This window comes from Podarcis bocagei (assembly GCF_964188305.1).
Source record: "Podarcis bocagei genome assembly, chromosome: 11".
NCBI classification, from domain to species: Eukaryota; Metazoa; Chordata; class Lepidosauria; order Squamata; family Lacertidae; genus Podarcis; species Podarcis bocagei.
The window spans coordinates 36,759,965-36,779,964 of NC_138136.1; the positions used below are offsets into that span (position 1 = coordinate 36,759,965).

Here is a 20,000-nt window from a genome sequence, read left to right on the forward strand (position 1 = left end):
ATGTTGCATTCATTCAATGATATATACCCTAATGGAAACTTACTACAATTAATAAACAGGAGGAAACTTCTGACACCAGGTTTTCCTGGCATCTCATTATTTTAAGTTAATGGTTCTAATCCAGTTATGGACCTCTCTGAACCTCCCTGCAGGAGAAGTGCAGGCTTATTTCTAACCACTTTCCCACTAATGTCTTCAGGTAGAATTTTAATATACACTTATTATTAGACTTATATCCCTCTTGTCCTCCAAGAAGCTCAAGTCAGTCTACGTGGTTCTACACTCCTTTACTTTGTCTTCACAACAACCCAGGAAAAATCTCATAGAAGCCCAAGAGGAACATGCTTGCTCAAGTGCCCAGCAGAAAAGAAGTGGGGCCTCATTTGTGGCAGTAAGGAGGAGGAGCAGCAGCAGCAGCACAGGGATGACCTGATTCTGAAGGACCATCGAAGCCAGATGCTCAAAAGTTCCTTAGTGGTAACAACAACCTTCCTCCCATCTCATTCTAAACCTGGAAAGTGCTTGAAATTAAAAAGTGGCACTTTATGTGTGTATCCAGATTGCTGCTCTTCTTGGAACTGGATGTACTGGCATTGCATGCAGCCCTTGGTGGGTATAACGCAGTGCCCAATGTTCCACACCCATCTTCCAGGAAATATTATGAAGCTTGCATAGATCCTATTAATGTAACTTCACTAATGAACTTTCAAGCATCTGGCAGAGGAGGGATGTACTGTTGGCAGCCTTGTGCCAGCTACTGTCTCTCAGCCTAACCTACCTCACAGCTATGGTGGCTGATGCTCGTTGAGACTTGTAGGGCAGAAGGCAGAGAGGCCAGCAGCAGCCACAGCCAATGAAGTTGAAGCCAGAACTAATGACAGACAGGTGGCGATTGGCTAAGGGCAGACTGAGGTTGCTGGGGCAGTGCCTCCTCTGACTCACAGAGCTGTTGTGAAGATGAAACAAGGAAAGGGAGAGCTGTGTAAGCCACCATGAGCTGCTTGATGGAAAGAGGGTATATAAGGGAGGTGGAGTAATGACCAGACAAAATAAAGAACTGCCCCAAAGCTTCCTTTCCCCTCCATGCCAGCAGCCCCTTCAGGGTTGGTGTTGTTTGGGCCACAGAAAAATGGGTCAGGCTCTATAGACCACAGACTAACTAATTGAAGGGCATCCGCTCCTCCACAACCCCCCACCCAAGGCAACCCAAAATCCACAGCTGGACAATACCTTTTATTAGGACCAACCAAAATGTCACCAGATAGCGGAACAAGGCTTTTAGTTCTGCATAACTCTTCTTTAGGCTGGATGTTACACACCTTAGGCTGGAGGTTACATACCTAGGAGGATTCTGGAATAAAGAAACAATGGTCACAGCCACACAAAACATTTAAAGCACTCATAATTTAACATTCATGCCTTCTCCAAATAATATTGGAAACCGTAGTTCCCAGCACCCTTAACGAACTACATTCCCCAGTGTAAGAGTGCTTTGACTGTGTGGTGTGGATGTGACTAATGGCTCTTCCTCATTTTTGAAAACCTGAAGCCCAGTTGTTATCCATACCTTCCCCCAACCAAGGTCACTTAAAAGTCACCCCAGCCCCCTTTTAAGCAGTCTGCCAAACTGACTGAGTCAATGACTAATAAAGGTGGGATTTTTTCAAGTTCATTCAAGGGTGATAGTGAACACAAAGGGTGACTGCATACTATTAACTTCCTTAATTCTTATTAAACATTTTTATATATATAAAGAAAACACCACCAGTCATTCACTTAGTTCAAGGTGTTTGTAATTAATTTTCCATTACATTTGACTTTCATATAGTCTGCATAAATTCATCTGCAAATCTGTCCTTTTCACAGAAGCTGTTTATTGAAGGAAGGTAAAAGCTTCTGAACTTTAAAAATAATTGTTCTTAATCAACTTACATGTTTCAGGGCTAACAATTCATAGTTGCTAAAATTAGAACTGTCACCCAATTAAAGAAATTTTAAGCCGCAATCTTAAATGTACTTACTAGGGAGTAAGTCCCACTGAACACTGTGTGAGACTAACTTTCAAGGAAAATTTTATTTGTTTTCTTACAATTATAATCCGTCACACTAGACCTGCTTAGCTTCAGCAAGGTGATGACCTTATATGCCTTCAGACCATATGTATAGGATTGTGCAGCCAGTTAATTAATTGTCAGAGTTTTAATTAATTGAGTTTATTAAATCTGCAGAAATGGGCACATGAACCAAAGATTCATATATGGCTTAGAAGAGCTATACCCTCCTGCATGTAAGAGAAGGGTAGACAGAGCCAGTGTGGCATTGTGGCTGCTAGGACTAGGACCTTGGGTTCAAATTGCCACTCAGCTTGGAAAAACCCACTGGGTGACCTTGGGTCAGTCTCTGTCTTTCAATCTAACCCAGGTTTGCTGTGAGGATAAAATGGGGATGTGGAGCACTATGTGCATCACTCTGAGCTCCTTGGAGGAAAGTTGTGACAATATATAAATAATTACTCTTCTATGGTGGCAGCTGCAGTTTTTAGAAATACGTAATATAAATATTAAAAATATTTTTCTGAAAACTATATTACCCATGTTCATCCACTGATTCTAACCAACTGATTACATCATTACATGCTGCAGTCATGTCTTTCTCAAATAATATTGGGAACTGTGGTTCCCAGCGCCTTTAACAAACTACAGTTCCCAAAATTCACCATGACTTTTAAAACAGCATAAGATTGCTTTGAATGGGATAGGTGTGGCTGTCCTATCCTGTATGTGTGTGTGTTGACTGTTGGTTGTAAAGAAATTGCTGGTTTTAGCCCAAACAGCAAGGAAGCATGACATTAACAACTTTGTACTTTATTAATAATTTATATAGCATTAGTACCCAGCTCTTCAGCCACAAAGGCTCTCAGAGCAGCTTTGTTGTTGTTGTTTAGTCATTTAGTCATGTCCGACTCTTTGTGACTCCATGGACCAGAGCATGCCAGGCACTCCTGTCTTCCACGGCCTCCCACAGTTTGGTCAAGCTCATGTTGGTAGCTTCGAAAACACTGTCCAACCATCTCGTCCTCTGTCGTCCCCTTCTCCTTGTGCCCTCCATCTTTCCCAACATCAGGGTCTTTTCCAGGGAGTCTTCTCTTCTCATGAGGTGGCCAAAGTATTGGAGCATCAGCTTCACGATCTGTCCTTCCAGTGAGCACTCAGGGCTGATTTCCTTACAAATGGATAGGTTTGATCTTCTTGCAGTCCATGGGACTCTCAAGAATCTCCTTCAGCACCATAATTCAAAAGCATCAATTCTTCGGCGATCAGCCTTCTTTATGGTCCAGCTCTCACTTCCATACATCACTACAGAGTAGCTTACATACAATCAATTAAAACAAGGCAGTCCCTGACCAAAACTTACAATCTTAAAAAACAATGACACACACAAAGTAAGAGGGATAGGGAGGGACAATGCCTGTTTGTTTTTAAATCAAACTCAGGCACCAATTCTCAAATAGTTGTTTTTATAATGACCAGCTGGCACAGTTCTGGCATAGGAAGTGCCTGATGGAGCTGGGCTTTTGGCAAAGCAGATGGAATTAGCTCTTGTTTTTATCTCTTCCACTGAGGGAGTCTTATGGAATAGCCCCTCCCTGGTGACACTTGAGGGAGAGGAGGCCTGATGGTCTGTCACAGCAGAGCTGATGGAGTGAGCTCTGCTTCTCACCTCTCCCACTGTAAATTAACTCCACCAGCCACATTCCGGTTAAACTTTAGTTCAGAAATGTGTTCATAAAATGTGTAGTCCTTATTATCCTGAAACCCTTCTGTGATTTGCAGAGCAAGGACAGGCAACAGCAATACATTTCCCCCTCTTCACATCTGACCTTCCTGGTTCAGATGCATGCTGGTGACACTTCACTCCAAAACTCCTGAACTTCCCAATGGCTTCATAGAGATGCTAAATAGTATGGGTGAGAAGATGGAACCGTGCAGGACACTGCAACTTCCATGGCACTGAACAATAGCCTCCCATATCTACTTTCTGAAAACAACTCTAGCAGTAGGAGTGAAACCACTTTAGTATAGTACAACAAAGTACTGTACAATGGGTCCAGAATTAGGCATATGAGAATAGGCCCAGTGAAATAAATGGGGCTTAAATTAGAATACACAAATTGAAATTGTAACTAAGCATAACTAAGTCTGAATCCTTGTGGTTATTTTGAGATGTAAGAGAGTAGCCAAAATAAATGCTCTTAAAATACATTGGGATTGTTTGTTTTTGGAACTCTTGAGTATGTATCCAAAAGCAGTTATTTGAGCCTTGCTATGAATATTGATTCCAGCCTATTGAAACAAAAAATGGCCTCTCTAATTCTATCATTCCCTTTTCTTCCTCCTATAGGAACCCTTAGTACACCAGCAAGTTCTGCTATGCATATCCCATTGAACCAGCAAGGGAAACACATGAAATGAAACGTTTCTTCCTTCTCCTCTTCCTTGCACTCCACTGACATCTGTTTTAGGTCTTCCCCAACCCTTCAGAGCAGATCTGGGAAGAAGATGGGGGAGCGCAGGCAGGTAGAAGGGAGATTCTACATCATTGCACTCTAACTTGCAAAACAGATACATTTCAAATCAAGGTTCCTTTGTTTGTTCTACATATTGACCAAAATTAAGCAACAGCATGAACAATTGAGCCAAAATCCTATGCTTGATTTGGAATGGTAATTTCAAAGCATGGAATCCTCACACCTGTGTTTTAAGTTAACCTAAATGTTTATGTGTGTGGTGGTGGGGACACAGGTGAGAATACATACGTTTCCCTCCTGGTCAGTTTAAAGGAGAGCAATGAATTTGCAGTGGTGCAACTCGTATCTCCAAAGACATTTTCAGAGATTGGGTGACTTTTGCTTGGCCACATGGGAGCTTTCCCGCAGGGTCTTGCAGGGTCCAGTCTTGTTAAACATGCTATTTAACATCTATATGAAACTACAGTGGTACCTCTGGTTACGTACTTAATTCGTTCCAGAGGTCCGTTCTTAACCTGAAACTGTTCTTAACCTGTAGCACCAATTTAGCTAATGGGCCCTCCCACTGCCACCGTGCCGCTGGAGCATCCAGCATCTGTTCTCATCCTGAAGCAAAGTTCTTAAGCCGAGGTAATATTTTTGGGTTAGCGGAGTCTGTAACCTAAAGTGTCTGTAACCTGAAGCGTATGTAACCCGAGGTACCACTGTACTGGGACCAGTCATCAGGGGATTTGGAGTGAGATCTTACCAGCACCCAGCTCTATCTCTGTTTCATCAGTACCTCAAACTGAAACTAAATCCAGACAATATGGAAGTGCCATAAGTGGGTTTCCGATTTCCAGAAGTTGACAGAACTATCTGTTCTTAATAGAGTTTCACTCACCTTGAAGGACCAGTTGCATAATTTGGGGTTGTTCTTGGAACTATCTTTGCCCAGGTGGCCTCAGTGGCTAGGAGCAACTATGCAGAGTTTCACCTGGTGCAAGCTATGGTAATTTTTGGATAGGGATCGTTTGACCATGGTTACTCATGCTCTGGTAACCTCCAGGCTGGACTAGGGCTACCCTTGAAGATGGTCTGGAAATTGCTGAAGCAAAAATGCTGCTAGGGACAGCAGGTCATGAACATATTACTCATCTTAGTGAATACACTGGTTGCCAATTGTCTTCTAGGTCCAGTTCAAGATGCTAAACGGCTTGGGTCCCAGCAAGAGCACCTTCTTCCTTATCAACCGGTCTGTCCTCTAAGATCAGCAGATGTGGCCTCCCTGGTGGACCCTCTTTAGTATGAGGTACATGGTGGTGGGTGGGGGGCAGGAAGGAAATTTTTTAATAGCAGCTCCTCATACATGGAATTTCCTTCCTTCTGAGGTGCATCTGGCCCTCTCTACATTTTTGTGTGTGGTTACTTAAGATCTTTTTCAAAAGCCATTTGGAGAAGAGACTGGATTGCTGCTGCTGATTCTGTTAGTAACTATTCTGTGGTTTGTTGCCTTTTAAAGGATGTTATTATCTGTTTGCTTTGTTGTAAACTACCCTGTGGCAGTATATAAATCATCTATATAAATAAATGTAGCTTTAGCCTTTAAAATTTAATTATGAGCACACTTTTGCATGACATCTTTCAGTCAGTAATGCAATTCATAAACTGATTTATTCAGAGAAGCCCAAGCAATGTTATGCCTGCAATACAGGTTCCTGTAAGTTGGGTTCTGTTCCTTGCAAGCACTCTGGTAAAGGAGACAGTTGCTCACTAGATGCATGCGCTGGGGAATTAACAGGGTCACTGCACACAATATTAATACAGTTATTTCTAGCAAAGCATTGCATCCCCAGCAGGCAGTGACCAGAGGTGGCAGGAAATAACTGGACAGTGAGTGCTGTTTGGGAATACTTGTACTTTTGTATGGTTTACGAATAACATGTTTATTACCAAGTCCCCAATTTAATTGCTAAAGTTCTGATCTACCAACATGTACCAATAAAGTAAAAAGGGTGGGAAGTTAACATGGTTACGTAACAGAACCTCCCCATTCCCCAAATTCACATTTTAATCCACATTTAATTTGCATCGTGGAGCAGAAACAAATGATCAAGGATTCATTTGCTGCAGCTTTTGCTGGGAGATAGCATTTTATTCAGTGCTGATGAGAGATTCCATATTTATCACCCCTCAATACCCCCTCACCCCACAAAATTGGTATATCTTTGGCAAGACCTCTTTCCCCTAGCATATATAGTTTCTGCATGTGTGCATATTTATACATCTCTCTCTCTCTCTCTCTCTATGGGTAAATTTCCTCCCACTCCAAAATAATTAAGTTCAGTAAAAATGCACCATATGATTGCTAATATTTTGCTTCTGTTCAAACCTGGGTAAGACCTACTCCCTTTCCAAGGCTCTTCTGAATAAAATTCATTAGACTTTCTCAGTAGTTCCCAGACTTTCCTGCTCCCCAGACCACTTGAAAATTGCGGTGGTTCTTGGCCGACTACTTAATGATTTTTCTGCCCATTGTAGCAATTATAATGCAGTGTGCTAGATGCTGATGATCCTTAATTGTTATTTTATTGCTTTTTTATTTCTTCATATATTGTGTTTTATTGTATTACAATCTAAATTCCATAGAATACAATAAAATACAAGGTAAGAAATAAAAGAAGCGATAAAATACAATTCAGAAATCAGTATAAATCTTTAATGAGATGGATGGGCCATCTCCTGTCTTCAACAACAAATTCACAGACACACCCTGGACCATCAGAATGAAGCTTGTGGACCGGTTTAGAACCCCTGCTGTAGCTATATGTTGTGTGGGTGGGGAAAGGGACCTGCAGACACACACTCCAGCAGGAACAATAAACTTTCTCTATTACTTTCACTTCTTGTTTTCCTAACATTTACATATCAAAACGGCCACTATAATAGAATCCTAGAATTGTAGAGTTGGAAGGGTCCCCAAAGGTCATCTAGTTCAACCCCCTACAATGCAGAGATCTCAACTAAAGCATCCATGACAGATGACCATCCAACCTCTGCTTAAAAACTTCCAAGGAACGAGAGTCCACACCCTCCCGAGGGAGTCCGGTCTACTTTCTAACAGTTCTTACTGTCAGAAAGTTCTTCCTGATGTTTAGTTAGAATCTCCTTTCTTGTAACAAATCCATTGGTACAGGTCCTATCCTCCAGAGCAGAAAACAAGCTTGCTGCATCTTCCATGTGACAGCCCTTTAGATATTTGAAGATGGTTATATCTCCCTCTCAGTCTCCTCTTATCCAGATTAAACATACCCAACTCCCTCAGCTGTTCCTCATAAGGCTTAGTTTCCAGATCCTTTAGAGTCAAAGTCAAAGAATTGGAAGGGATCCCAAGGGTCAATCTAGTCCAACCACCTGCAATGCAGGAATCTTTTGCCCTACATGGAGCTCAAAGCCACAAGATTAAGAGACTCATGCTCTACTGACTGGGCTATCCTAATCATATCCCTCGTGTCCAGTTGTTGTGTGATTTCTTGGTTTCTTCTGGACCTTGGTTTTGAGAGGTCAAATGATTTTGTTTTCTCTGTCTTTTCTCTGAAGGCAGAAAAGTAATGCAAATCCATCACAGGCCCAAAATGTACATGATGTCAAACCATTTTAATTGTTTTTCTTTACAATAATGTTTTTCCATGTAACAATACAACAACAGAAATACGGTAGATGGAATAAATTTCTCTTTTCCTTAGAGGGCACATATTTCCATGTGACGCATGGTATTCTTTTCTTAGCCACTTCTCATACTCTTACTTCTACAGTACTGCTCTCAGTACATAGTGGGGTAAGCTGTTACACAGGTTCTATATCCTTACACAACATGGCTATGACTTCTCCATTAAACACTTAACACACCAGAAAGCAACACTGTTTAAGGGAGAGGGGTTAAGAACTGCTTCATACCTGCAGCATTAAAAGAATTAACTATGGAATGGACAGCTATTATCAAGGCATTTTTTAAGCGACCAAAGCAGTGACTAAGCTGTCAGACATGGCTGAAATGGCAAATATGGCTATAAACATGGGGTTGAAATACCAATCAAGTCTATCGAGGGGAAAGCGGAAAACATGAAGGATTTAACAGGAATCACAATTTGGATATTAGAATCTATAGGATCTCAGAATTAGAAAGCAAGAGAGAATGATAGTCTTAACAACACAGTGGTTTACATAGCTTCTTCGAGACCCACCTTCTTTTGAGCCTTATTTTGAGAGCACACCTAAATGCCACAGCAATTAAAAATTGCAAAGTCCTGAGATGTGTTGTCAGATTTCCACTGTACTCCCTTACAGAAAAGATATATCAAGATCTCCACAACTTTCACTCTCTTGCATACAAAGGAGAATAAGTGCAGGTGTTTCAGGACCTTTATGCTAAAACACTAAGATTCCACATAAAGTGCTTAAACTGTATACAAAGCAGCCCAGGCTGGTGTAGACTGTATACAGATGTGTGTTTCTGAATACTGTTGTACTTCTGTAAGATACGTTCTGTATTACAAATCATAAGGAAAAATGCTCTCTGGGCTTGTTTTTTTGTTTTTATTTGTAATTTGTATTGTGGATTTTACAACTTTCAAAAATGGTTTCAAAAAAAGGTACGGATCATTTGAGCACATCATCATTCCTAACACTACTTTAGGAAATACATTTTACTAATGTCTGACCATTTATGTTAACAATGGACCCAAAGCATACATTGATTTTTCACTACTCTATCTAGGCTTCTAACTTTATTGACTCAAGTACCGAACGTGCTTCTTTATATTCTTCAGCTTCTTCCAACTCTTTTTCATTTTCCTGAAATTAAACAAAGCACACTTTTCACTATTTTAAAAATTATTAAAGCTTAAAACTATTTGTTTGCATTGATATGCATCATGAAGGAGGCTTTAGCACTTTAGTTCCCAACATATAGGGTGATATTCAATGTTAGTCATACACAGACTGAGTGCATGGATTTCAGTGGGTCTATTCTGAGTAACACTGGATATTACTCAGTATCCAGTTTGGATTGCAATGAGCCCAGCTTTCTGCAGAGCCCACAACTGGAAGTATTCCAGATAATCAAGTGAAGAATCCTAGCGAATGAATTCCAAACCCTTTGCAGTACAGCCAATAAAACCTGTTCCCCATTGGGGTTGGGAATTCCACTCTTGTTTGGCCAGGACACTCCATATTTACACCAGCTTTACGATTCTCACCTATGCAGAACTCTTTCCCTGGTGATTTAACATCTTACCATCTGCAGTTTTGCAAGATAGATTCTCGAAAATCCCATACTCTGAAAGATAATGTCCTTGTGGCACAAAACAGGTTGAATCCATCACACACATTTTATTTTACTGCCCATTTTATGCAAAAATATATGATAAGTATTTGGCCCCCTTACTGAAGGAAAGGATTTACTGCACTGACTCTTCCAGGGTGTCTTATCTGCTGAACAATTGTAGTAATGATGTTGTGGAGAATGTGGCAAGATTTTTGAGTGACACTATGAAATTATGTCACCATAGGTCCTAAGAGCCATTTTGTACCTCACTGGACAGTTTTATCCTAAAGTATCTCTTACTATGTTTTGTTAACTGTGTTGTATTCTGATCCATGTATACAATGCACTTTTTCTATGCCAATAAAGATTGATTGAGAGATACTCAATATCAGCAGCAGAACATGACATAATACCCAGTTTATTAGGTTCAATTGACAGTCATATGATAGTGAATTGGTAAAGAGTGATATAGTAATGAGCTATGGTGCTTACTTCTCACTGCATAGGCCCAATTTTGAAAACACACTGACCTTTAATAAATGATTTTTGGCCCACTGAAATCCATTCTTTAGCTTTTAATCATAAATCCACACAATCTTGCAAAGAAGTGTTCCCATTTAAAGTGCTAGCATGAATCCCAAAGGAAAGAAGTACTCAGCCCCTGCTTGATTAGCATAGAAAAGTCAAAACATGGATAATCAGTCACAAACAATAGTAAAATCTGAAAGCTTTGTTATCACATTCATTGCCAGAGCAAGGAAGATGTTTCTATTGCCCTGGTGCTCCAGCAGATGACAATCTCTTCAGCAGATGCCAATACCGTCCCCCTCCTGAGGGGGATAGAGACAATATTACATATGACAGGGGAATACCTGGTACTGGGATAATAGCTTCATGGATGCACAGAAAGCTGAGGCGGTGCTAAAAAAAAGCATGCTAAAGAGCAAAAAACTACAAGGAGGAATCAACTGGAGGGAATAATGCATTGTTTCAGTTGTCTCTATACTAATGCACGGAGTATGGAAAACAAGCAAGTTGAATTTGAGCTCTTAATACAGGTTGGCAAATATTATCTAAAAGGCATTATGGAAACATGGTGGGGTGACTGGAATATATAAATTGAGGGTCTATTCAAAAGGAATAGCTTAAACAGGAAGGAAGTAGGAGCAGCATTAAATGTAATGGATGTGTACACTTGTGAAGAGATCCATGACTTGAGCATGGAGGGATGATTTGACAGTATATGTAGGAGAGGGAAACAACAGTAACCTTACTGTGGGTGTCTGCTATAGACCTCCAAGCCAGACTAAAGACTTGGATGATGCTTTCCTAGAGCAGATTACCAAACAGTAAAAAAGGAGAGATGCAGTAGTTGTGTGAGACTTAAATTACCTATATTTGTATTGTATCACAATTTCAAGTATTTTTCCCCTTTTATTTTTCTATTTTTTTTCTGTTCATTTACTTTATTTTCTCACTGAATTTTTTCAATAAAATATAAATATTTAGGCTTGCAAGAGAGGTTTATTTGGCTACATTCAAAGCAAGGGGAACATCATAGAAATAATAGGTCCTCTGCGTGGAGAAGATGAAAGAAATGCTGTTGGGTGACAGAAAGAAGGCAGAACTGCTCAATTCCTACTTTACCTATGTTTTCGCTCAGAAGGAAAGCAACCCAACCTGGTGATACCAGAATAAATGATGCAAGGAGGGAGCTGTAGCCCAAGATAGGTAATGGGACACCTAGCTACTTTGAATGAATAAATATGCAGGGTCTGATGAGCTGTGCTCAAAGGTACTAAAGGAGTTTGCCTCTGTCTATAATTTTAGAGAATTCTTGGGAACAGGTGAGGTCCCTGCAGACTGGAAACAGGCAAATGTTGTCCCCCATCTTCAAGAAGGGGAAAAAAGACCGGTCAGCTTGTCTTCAACACCAGGAAAGGTCCTAGAACAGATAATTCAACAGCTGGTCTGTGAACACTTAGAAAAGGATGCCATGATTACAAAGACCCAGCATGGGTTTCTCAAAAAAAAAAAAAAAAAAAAAAGACCCACTGTTGTTCAATGTCTTTCGAAATGACTTGGATAAAGGAATTAAGGGGATGCTCATCAAATCTGCAGATGACACTAAACTACAAGGGATAGCTAATGCTGTAGAAGACAGAATCAGGATTTTAAAAGACCTTAACAGATTGGAGAACTGAACCCAAACAAACAAAATGAATTTCAATAGAAACAAATGTAAGGTTCTACACTTTGGCAGGATGAACCAGCTGCAGCGTAAGATGGGGGACACCTGGCTTGCCCATAGCACATGTGAAAAGGAGACCACAAGTTTAACATGAATAAGCAGTGTGATGCGGTAGCAAAAAAAGCTAATGCTATTCTAGGCTGCATCAACAGAAGAATAGTGTCCCCAATCAAGATAAGTCATAGTACCGCTCTGTTCTGCCTTGATCAGGTAAGTATAAATGTAATGGATGTAGAATATAAAATCTACATGAAACAGCTGGGAAGGTTAACCAGGAATTTGGAGTGCAGTGCCACTAATATGCAAATGATACTGAACTCCATTTCACTTTTCCATTCAATTCCAAGGAGGTGAAGTTTTGGGAGGCATATAGAAAAGCAACCAAGTAGAAAACCTTCAAAAACAATGTTAGTATGCGTACCAGTGATTCTAATAGCCTAACTTTGGAGCAATCAGTTGAATCAATGATTAAGATAATGATTGCTACTCCAAATATTTCTATGGTGTTGTTGTTTTTAGGGGCAAACTAAATCACCTATTTCAAAAAACTATATGTAATGTGCATTTTTCTTTGGCGGTATTGTGATAGTAAGCACCTGGATTCAACAAAAATGTTGACACCAGTACAGACCTAACATAGCTCTTCACTTTATCATGATATTTAGTTTTAAAGCCCCCTGGCAATTTGCCACAAATCTTAAAGGTAAAGGTAAAGGGACCCCTGACCATTAGGTCCAGTCATGACCGACTCTGGGGTTGCGGCGCTCATCTTGCTTTATTGGCCGAGGGAGCCGGCGTACGGCTTCCGGGTCATGTGGCCAGGATGACTAAGCCACTTCTGGCAAACCAGAGCAGCGCATGGAAACGCCGTTTACCTTCCCGCCGGAGCGGTACCTATTTATCTACTTGCACTTTTGACGTGCTTTCAAACTGCTAGGTTGGCAGGAGCAGGGACAGAGCAACGGGAGCTCACCCCGTCACGGGGATTCCAACCGCCAACCTTCTGATCGGCAAATCCTAGGCTCTGTGGTTTAACCCACAGCGCCACCCGCGTCCCTGTCACAAATCTTAGCCAAAATTAATGCTATGAAGGTTCTATCTTAAATAAACTTTGAAACCAAGGTCTAAAGCAGATTTCAAATCCTGTTTCGTATGGGCCTAAAGTTGAAGTGGGGAATTATAGAGAGAGAACACTCAGTCCCACTGCATTATTTTTATCCCCCATCCCCTTTGCTTCTTAGGCTGATGTACATGGTTCTCCCCAACCCCATTTTATCCTCACAGCAACTCAGTGATACGGACACAGAGTTGGTGACTAGCCCAAAGCTTCACAGCAGAGGAGGAAATGAACCTGGGATTCCTGAGGCCAAAACTGATACTTGATCTAGGTTTACTTCTACACCAACTCCCAAAGTACAGATAAACAGCAGAAATTTAAAGCTGCACGCTCAAAGAGTTTAAATATTAATTAACTATAGCTGTAGTTGATTCATTGCTAGGGCAAATATAAATTTTTGTACCTTAAAGTTAGCAGGCATGTTTTGCAGGGGGGCGGGTTTTGGTTTGGATTGGTTACTCTAACAGAAAATAAACAAATATTAAATATGTCTTTTCCTTTAAGCAAGTGGCAGGTTTGGTTTAGGTTCTCAAAGTTCCTTCAGTATTCCTGAAATGAATATTTGTTAAAGTTTTGGTAGCAATGAGACATAACTAAAAATATTCAGTTGAAAGCTCTACAAAATGTTATTTCTTTTGTACTTACTAATAACTGAGCAAGATCTGCATGTGCAGCTTCTAATCTGCGTTGGCAATCAGGAATCATCATTCGAGATTCTTGCAAGACCTCAATCTGCAAAATGGAAGTTCATTAAGTATATGAACTATTCAATTTTAGTATACAACTCTACTGTTTAGCTGCTTAAAATAATGCAAACCTATTGAAGTTACTCTATATACAATATTTTTTTTTAAAGTACTCAGTAATACTTTTTAAAACCAAAGCAAGATCTGCTAAAAAGCTTTCCATGAAATATTTGTTTTTTAAAACTATTTAATATAAACTATTTCCCCTGCTGTCAAAAACAGCTTCGTCCAAAATGGGATCAGCTGGTTATATAAATATCTCCTGCATCTTTTTGGTAATAAATAAAAACAGTGTTCAGATAATACCACACAGAGATAATTACTGCATGAAAAAAGTTATTGAGTTATTGATCACATTGTATGCTCACTGCAGGAGGTTCTGACTAAAAGACAAAGGTAAAGTAAAATGAAAACCAAAGACCAGCAGGCTCATATTTTTGATGCTTATCATGCATAAAAAGTTATTACTCATTCTTGGGCTTCATTTTAGGAGAGAGATTATTCTCACCATGCTTTTTGAACAAAATTACTGGTCTGGCACCCCACTGAATTTGAACATCTTGCATACATCTACAGAAAACAATTTTGTAATTGCATACAAAATCATGGAATGTTTTTAACCCTCAAAATCATGCACTGAAAATGTGGTGTAAACAGCTAATTCTATCATGTATCCAGCCTGGATAGAAATGAAAATTAATTAACAACAATTATATGAATTTTAAGCCCTCACATGATTGTATTTAAGCAAAAATATTAACAGAATCCAGTGTGTGCAACTGCAAGCACTTGTAGTCATGAAAAAAATATGTCCACAATTTGGCTGACACGTAGACAGAGTATACGTTCTGCCTTCAGAAAACAAGCAACAACTCCAGTGACCAGAAGCTCCCATTCTGAATTTATTTTATAATGTTGTTGCTTCTTTCAACCTATAAAGCACTGTGGTACCAAAATGAATTAAAAGTAGCTTCTTAATAGCCACTAGACCAAGGTATCTCAAACAATGTCCCATTGAGCTTCCAACTATGAAAACCAGAACAGATTTCAAGGTCCACATGTAGCTGTGGACCAAAGTATGCAAAATGTAAGAGATCCATGATCAGAATCATCTGTTTTTCTTTCAACACAACCACTTTCAATGCTGGGGATACAACAGTGACAGATGGGGTTCTTCCTACACTATTTGTTGGCTCTCATCCAGTCCATTACAGAAGCAAGACAGCAGTCCGGTGCATCCACTGTCACACTGGTAGATGTAAAGTAGAAGTAGAGCTGTGTGCCATTAGCATATGCTGATAGCGTACAGTGGTACCTTGGGTTACAGACGCTTCAGGTTACAAACTCTGCTAACCCAGAAATAGTACCTTGGGTTAAGAACTTTCCTTCAGGATGAGAACATAAATCGCACAGCAGCAGCGGGAGGCCCCATTAGCTAAAGTGGTACCTCAGGTTAAGAACAGTTTCAGGTTAAGAACGGACCTCCAGAACGAATTAAGTTCTTAACCCAAGGTACCACTGTACTCCAAAACTCTGGATGATCCCACTCAGCAGTTTCATGTAGATGTTGGGGGATAAAATTGAACCCTGAGGAACCCAACACTGAAGGCTTCAAAGGGCTGAAGAGCAGTCCCCAAGCATCACCCTCTGGAAACAACCAATCAAGTAGGACTGGAACCACTGCAAAGCAGTGCCACCTACCCATCCACATCCTCGAGCTTTACTAACTAAAACTCAGAACAGGACTGGACCAAGCTTTGGACACCCCTTGAGATTAATCTGCTGTGGATATAAGCGATCTTATCTTCAAAAAGCTTTGCAACCAAGTCACAGCTACCATCAGTTCTGCCACCTCTTTCAGGTCAGATGGTAAGAAGCCCTGCACTAACCAGAAAAGCTCTGCTGGACAGCACAATGAGGATGCAATGGGGGCAGCAAAGTATGCATTTTTTGGTGCCTTTCCTGCCACTAGGTAGGCTCAATGATGAGCCTTCACCAGTATTTGACTGCATTCAATCAGATATTTCTTCTAGTTGTGTTTGAGTGGTCTTCCAACTTGTTTCCTTGCCCTATGCTTTGGAGTATACGAGGAAACCAAACAGACTACACGTTTGTAGGGTGCTCAGGGGCAATCGTGTCAATGGCCCAAGCCATTTGCATGTTCCTGAGGTTGGCCAGGGCTTTGACAGGAGTGCCACTCAAAGCATCTAAAAATTTCCCCAGAGTCCTCTGGAAACTCATTGGATCCACCAGCCTCTAAGGGCAAACCACCCTAATAGGTTCCCCATCTCTAAAAAGGGGAAAAGGTGCTGAAAGCCTAAACCTCAACAGGAACTGATATTACTATGATAAGGAAATAATGTCAATATCCCCCCCCCCTTCAGATCACCCTCTTCCTGTCCAGTTGAGAAAACAAGGTCCAGATTGTGGCCTGCCAATACATTGGGCTGGTGTCATGTTGGGACAGGCCCTATGAAGTCCTGGAAAGATTGCCTGGAAAGAGATGGAATATCTACAGACTACAGCAACACCCACCCCCAAAACAAATGCTCAAGTCTGCCCTGATGCTGCATCAACTCCACCCTGCTCACCTACCCAGATCTCAGTGAAACAGACTAGATCAACCTCCTCATTCATAATCAGATCATGGGTGAGGGAGGCCTTACTCAGAGCTGACCTGCCTTTCAGCAACAGCATCTGCAGACCCAAGGGCTGACTGATAGGACAACTGCAATTCCACAGGTTGGAGGAGGGGCTGGCACATGGCATAGTCACAAACCGCCAGTGCCATGCACTGTGTGGGAAGGCAACATTTCTAATCCTTGAAACCTGTTACAGAGCACCAATGACCAGTTATTTCACCCCAATGCTTATTTCGTTACTATTTCTGCAAACCATTAATATTTCTAGAATTAACTATGTAGGCAATCATTTTTACACCCAAAGTGAAGATACACAGTCCAGACTGCAGGCAGGTGAGAGGAAGTTTAACTCCTTTCCCTGGGGCCTCAACTTGGAGACTTCTAGTATAGCACTAAATATTCTTTTTATATGTCCACAAACAGAAATTTGAAACATTTTTTTTTAAAAAAACCTACACACAATACTTTTCAGTTAAAAATAACAACTGATAACATATATTCATGAACTATGAAGTTGTTTACCTGTTTTTTAATGGCATAATTTTCAGAATCTTCAGCTTTCATTTTCTCAATCTTTTCTTCTTGCTGTTTTGCTTCTTTTTCATACATAACCTTTTCTTTTGCCAAGCTGCATACAAAAATAATGAATTAACTTTTCCATTATAAAAGCTAATACAAGTTTTCCTAACTGAAAGGTTACACACATAGAATAGAATAATTTCAAAATATCATCATCATTCCATGTTCTATTATTCATTACATTTTATTTTAATCGTATATTGATTGATACACCATATATAGCTTGGGATTCAAAGATCTGCTCAGGCTCAAGAGCAAGGCTTGATCAGTGCAAAGCTGGCTTTTATTTCTTTTCAAAACTGCCATTTATGTCGTATCACAAACTGCTTTTGAATAATCCTCAATTAAAAAAAAAAGGTCACCACACACCATGGGGGTCTGTTAAAGTCTGAAGCCCACTTTGTCTCCTGTGGCAATTCTTTGGATGTCAGCCATTGTTTTCCTATCTGATAGTCCTCACTTCCACATACCCCAAATGCAGAATATGAATGTCTGGATTTGACTGAAAGTATCTAGCAGCCACAACTGAAATAATGCTTGTTTGTAGATCTTGAAGTTTAGAGGAAGAAGGTCTTCTACTAGTGATTGTACTTACAGTCCTTTTTGGTTATTCAGGCTCACAGCTTTGGTATGATCTAAATTCACTGCTGAACCTAGTTGCCCAGGTTATAACAGTGACCAGAAGACTTTCCACCAACTTTACCTAGTAAAACTGCATCTTGGTTGACCTTGCAACAATAATATGTATCTTTTAGTTTTGAGGCTTGATTACTTATGTGCTCTGGTATGAGACTTTCCCTGAGGACAGTCAAAGTGATGTGGCATATTTTTAATGGAGGGTGGCAAGCAGGAACACACACAGTAGAATTCCAGGGTCTGTCCTAGTCTTTCATACTCAATGTGCCAAAGAACAAAATACCAAGCTCAAAATGCTTAAGACCCTCCAATCCTATGTTCAATCATAGCCTCAAGAAGGAGCATCCTCTTCTAACAACACCATCTTTGTGGCAAAGGATATTTTGACAGCTGGTCCTTGAGGAAGGAAGGCCCAATCACACAAGCCTTACCAAAACCAATTTTCTACAAGCAATGTACGACTAGAATTTCATCTGGTTTCTGATAGCCAGAGGATTGGGGAAGAGAGAGATTCCAGTATTGTTAATAATCAAACTCTGCAGAATGGGCTAACTCTATGAGTCTACAACAGTAGATTCTATGTAGACACCAATAGAGGTTATTCACTGAACCATGATAATGAAAACAATGTAGTACTGCTGCCAAATCAAGAGTCATATTTTGCTCAACATGAAGTCCCTCTTTATAAAAATTGATTCTTTAGGAATTCAGAAAGGATATAACCACCATGTATACATCATTTCTGAATCTCCTAATATCTGATGCTAGAGTAGTGCAAACCTCTATGTGTATTGACATAAACAGTTCACATTACAGATTATTGATCAGATAATTCTAATTCAATCCTACTGTGAGCAATTACTGAAGTTCAGAAGTGTGTTAAAGTATTAGCATCACACAAAAATTGCTGACTTGAATTCAAGAAACTAAATTTTAGCCTCAATACTTGATTCTGGTTTTAGAACAGGATTGCCTTCAACCAACTTCTTTTGTCAGTTGTTGTATTTTCTCTCCAAAGTAAATTCTGATTATCATAAAGAGCAAAAATACAAATGCTAGAACTAAGAGGCACAATCTGTAGCTTAAATATAGAGGTTGGTGTACTTTCTACACAACACATACTAAGGTTAAATTTCATTTAACAATTAAAAATAATGCCAAATAAATCAAATGGATGCCAAATCAAAACTAGAAATGTTTTCTTTTTAAATCTTGCCACTTACAAAGAGTTTTTTAAAAAGTAATTTCATGTCATGACCACAAAGTTTAAGGTTTTTATTCATTATTCCCTTTAGTTTTATCAGCAAAGTTATGACAAACTGAACAATTTCTACCAACTTCCTCAATTCACCACAAGCTTTTGTGCTTCCACACCTGTTGTCCTCCTATGTCCCTTGAATCCAAACTACACAACAGTGACAAGAACATATATAAATCCAGATTTTCCAAGCCTTCCCTAATACAACCAAAATAAAATACACAAACTGTTAATGTAATTTGCAAAATATGTTCAAAAATTCAGGGTTTTGATTCCAAGCATTGGGAATGATCAAGGCAAACAAACAGTAAAGACCAAGGAATTTCAATAGGAAAGAAGTATGTAATTAAATTAGTGATTTAAAAATGGGATTTAACTGTTTTAACTCTAGATATATCATAGTACCTGGTGTAACTTTTAGGGAAGAGATTTAGACCAATCTATCCAGGATTACACCTCTTAATTAGCCATTAAGATGCAGTTTCTTAAACATACAAAGTTTATATTATATTTTAAAAGTTAATTAGAAGAAAAAGAATAAGATGTAAGTGTTTAACTTCTGATTATTATTTTAATGTAACTTCACACTTTTGTTCTAATGTTAGTTATACTAGTTCAGTTAGTAATATTAATGGTGTGCATTAGTGTTCAGAATGAAACTTATTTTTTCTTCCTTAAAAACTAAATAATAAAACTGAAAGCAAGATACATTCCACAACCTGAGTGAGACTCAATACACACAGTGTTCTGTTCTGGCCTTCATACATTAAGTAAAAGTAAAAGTCTCTCTCTGAAATCAGAGTTATCAGTCACATAGAGCTTTATTCGCAAAATACAACATTGCAAGTCCTTGGCAGAGAACTGTGGATCAAGCTTCTACATAACAAGCAACATCACAGTCAGAGCATCTTGATTCACCATAAATTTCTCATGATGTA

The 20,000-nt window shown here is 39.7% G+C and overlaps 2 protein-coding genes and 1 long non-coding RNA gene across 4 annotated transcripts in view; 1 reads left to right on the top strand and 2 right to left on the bottom strand.

Moving 5' to 3' along the window:
• The window catches only part of OTP (orthopedia homeobox), a 20,973-nt gene extending 19,568 nt beyond the window's left edge, over positions 1-1,405 (bottom strand). Inside the window, exon 1 of the mRNA XM_081213116.1 lies at positions 1,231-1,405. Coding sequence (XP_081069242.1) covers positions 1,231-1,390 — 160 coding nt within the window. The 5' untranslated portion in view covers positions 1,391-1,405. The remainder of the gene's footprint in view (positions 1-1,230) is intronic.
• Positions 1-13,806, top strand: part of LOC308597386 — a 33,476-nt gene extending 19,670 nt beyond the window's left edge. Inside the window, exons 2-3 of one of the 2 annotated variants that reach the window (XR_014012913.1) lie at positions 5,701-5,819; positions 11,343-13,806. This is a non-coding gene — a long non-coding RNA (uncharacterized lncRNA). The remainder of the gene's footprint in view (positions 1-5,700; positions 5,820-11,342) is intronic. The other variant, XR_014012914.1, reaches the window with a different exon arrangement.
• Positions 8,146-20,000, bottom strand: part of TBCA (tubulin folding cofactor A) — a 31,530-nt gene continuing 19,675 nt past the window's right edge. Inside the window, exons 2-4 of the mRNA XM_081213256.1 lie at positions 17,112-17,217; positions 13,847-13,933; positions 8,146-9,361 (exon numbers count right to left, since the gene is read on the bottom strand). Of these exons, the coding sequence (XP_081069382.1) occupies positions 9,281-9,361; positions 13,847-13,933; positions 17,112-17,217 (274 nt within the window). The 3' untranslated portion in view covers positions 8,146-9,280. The remainder of the gene's footprint in view (positions 9,362-13,846; positions 13,934-17,111; positions 17,218-20,000) is intronic.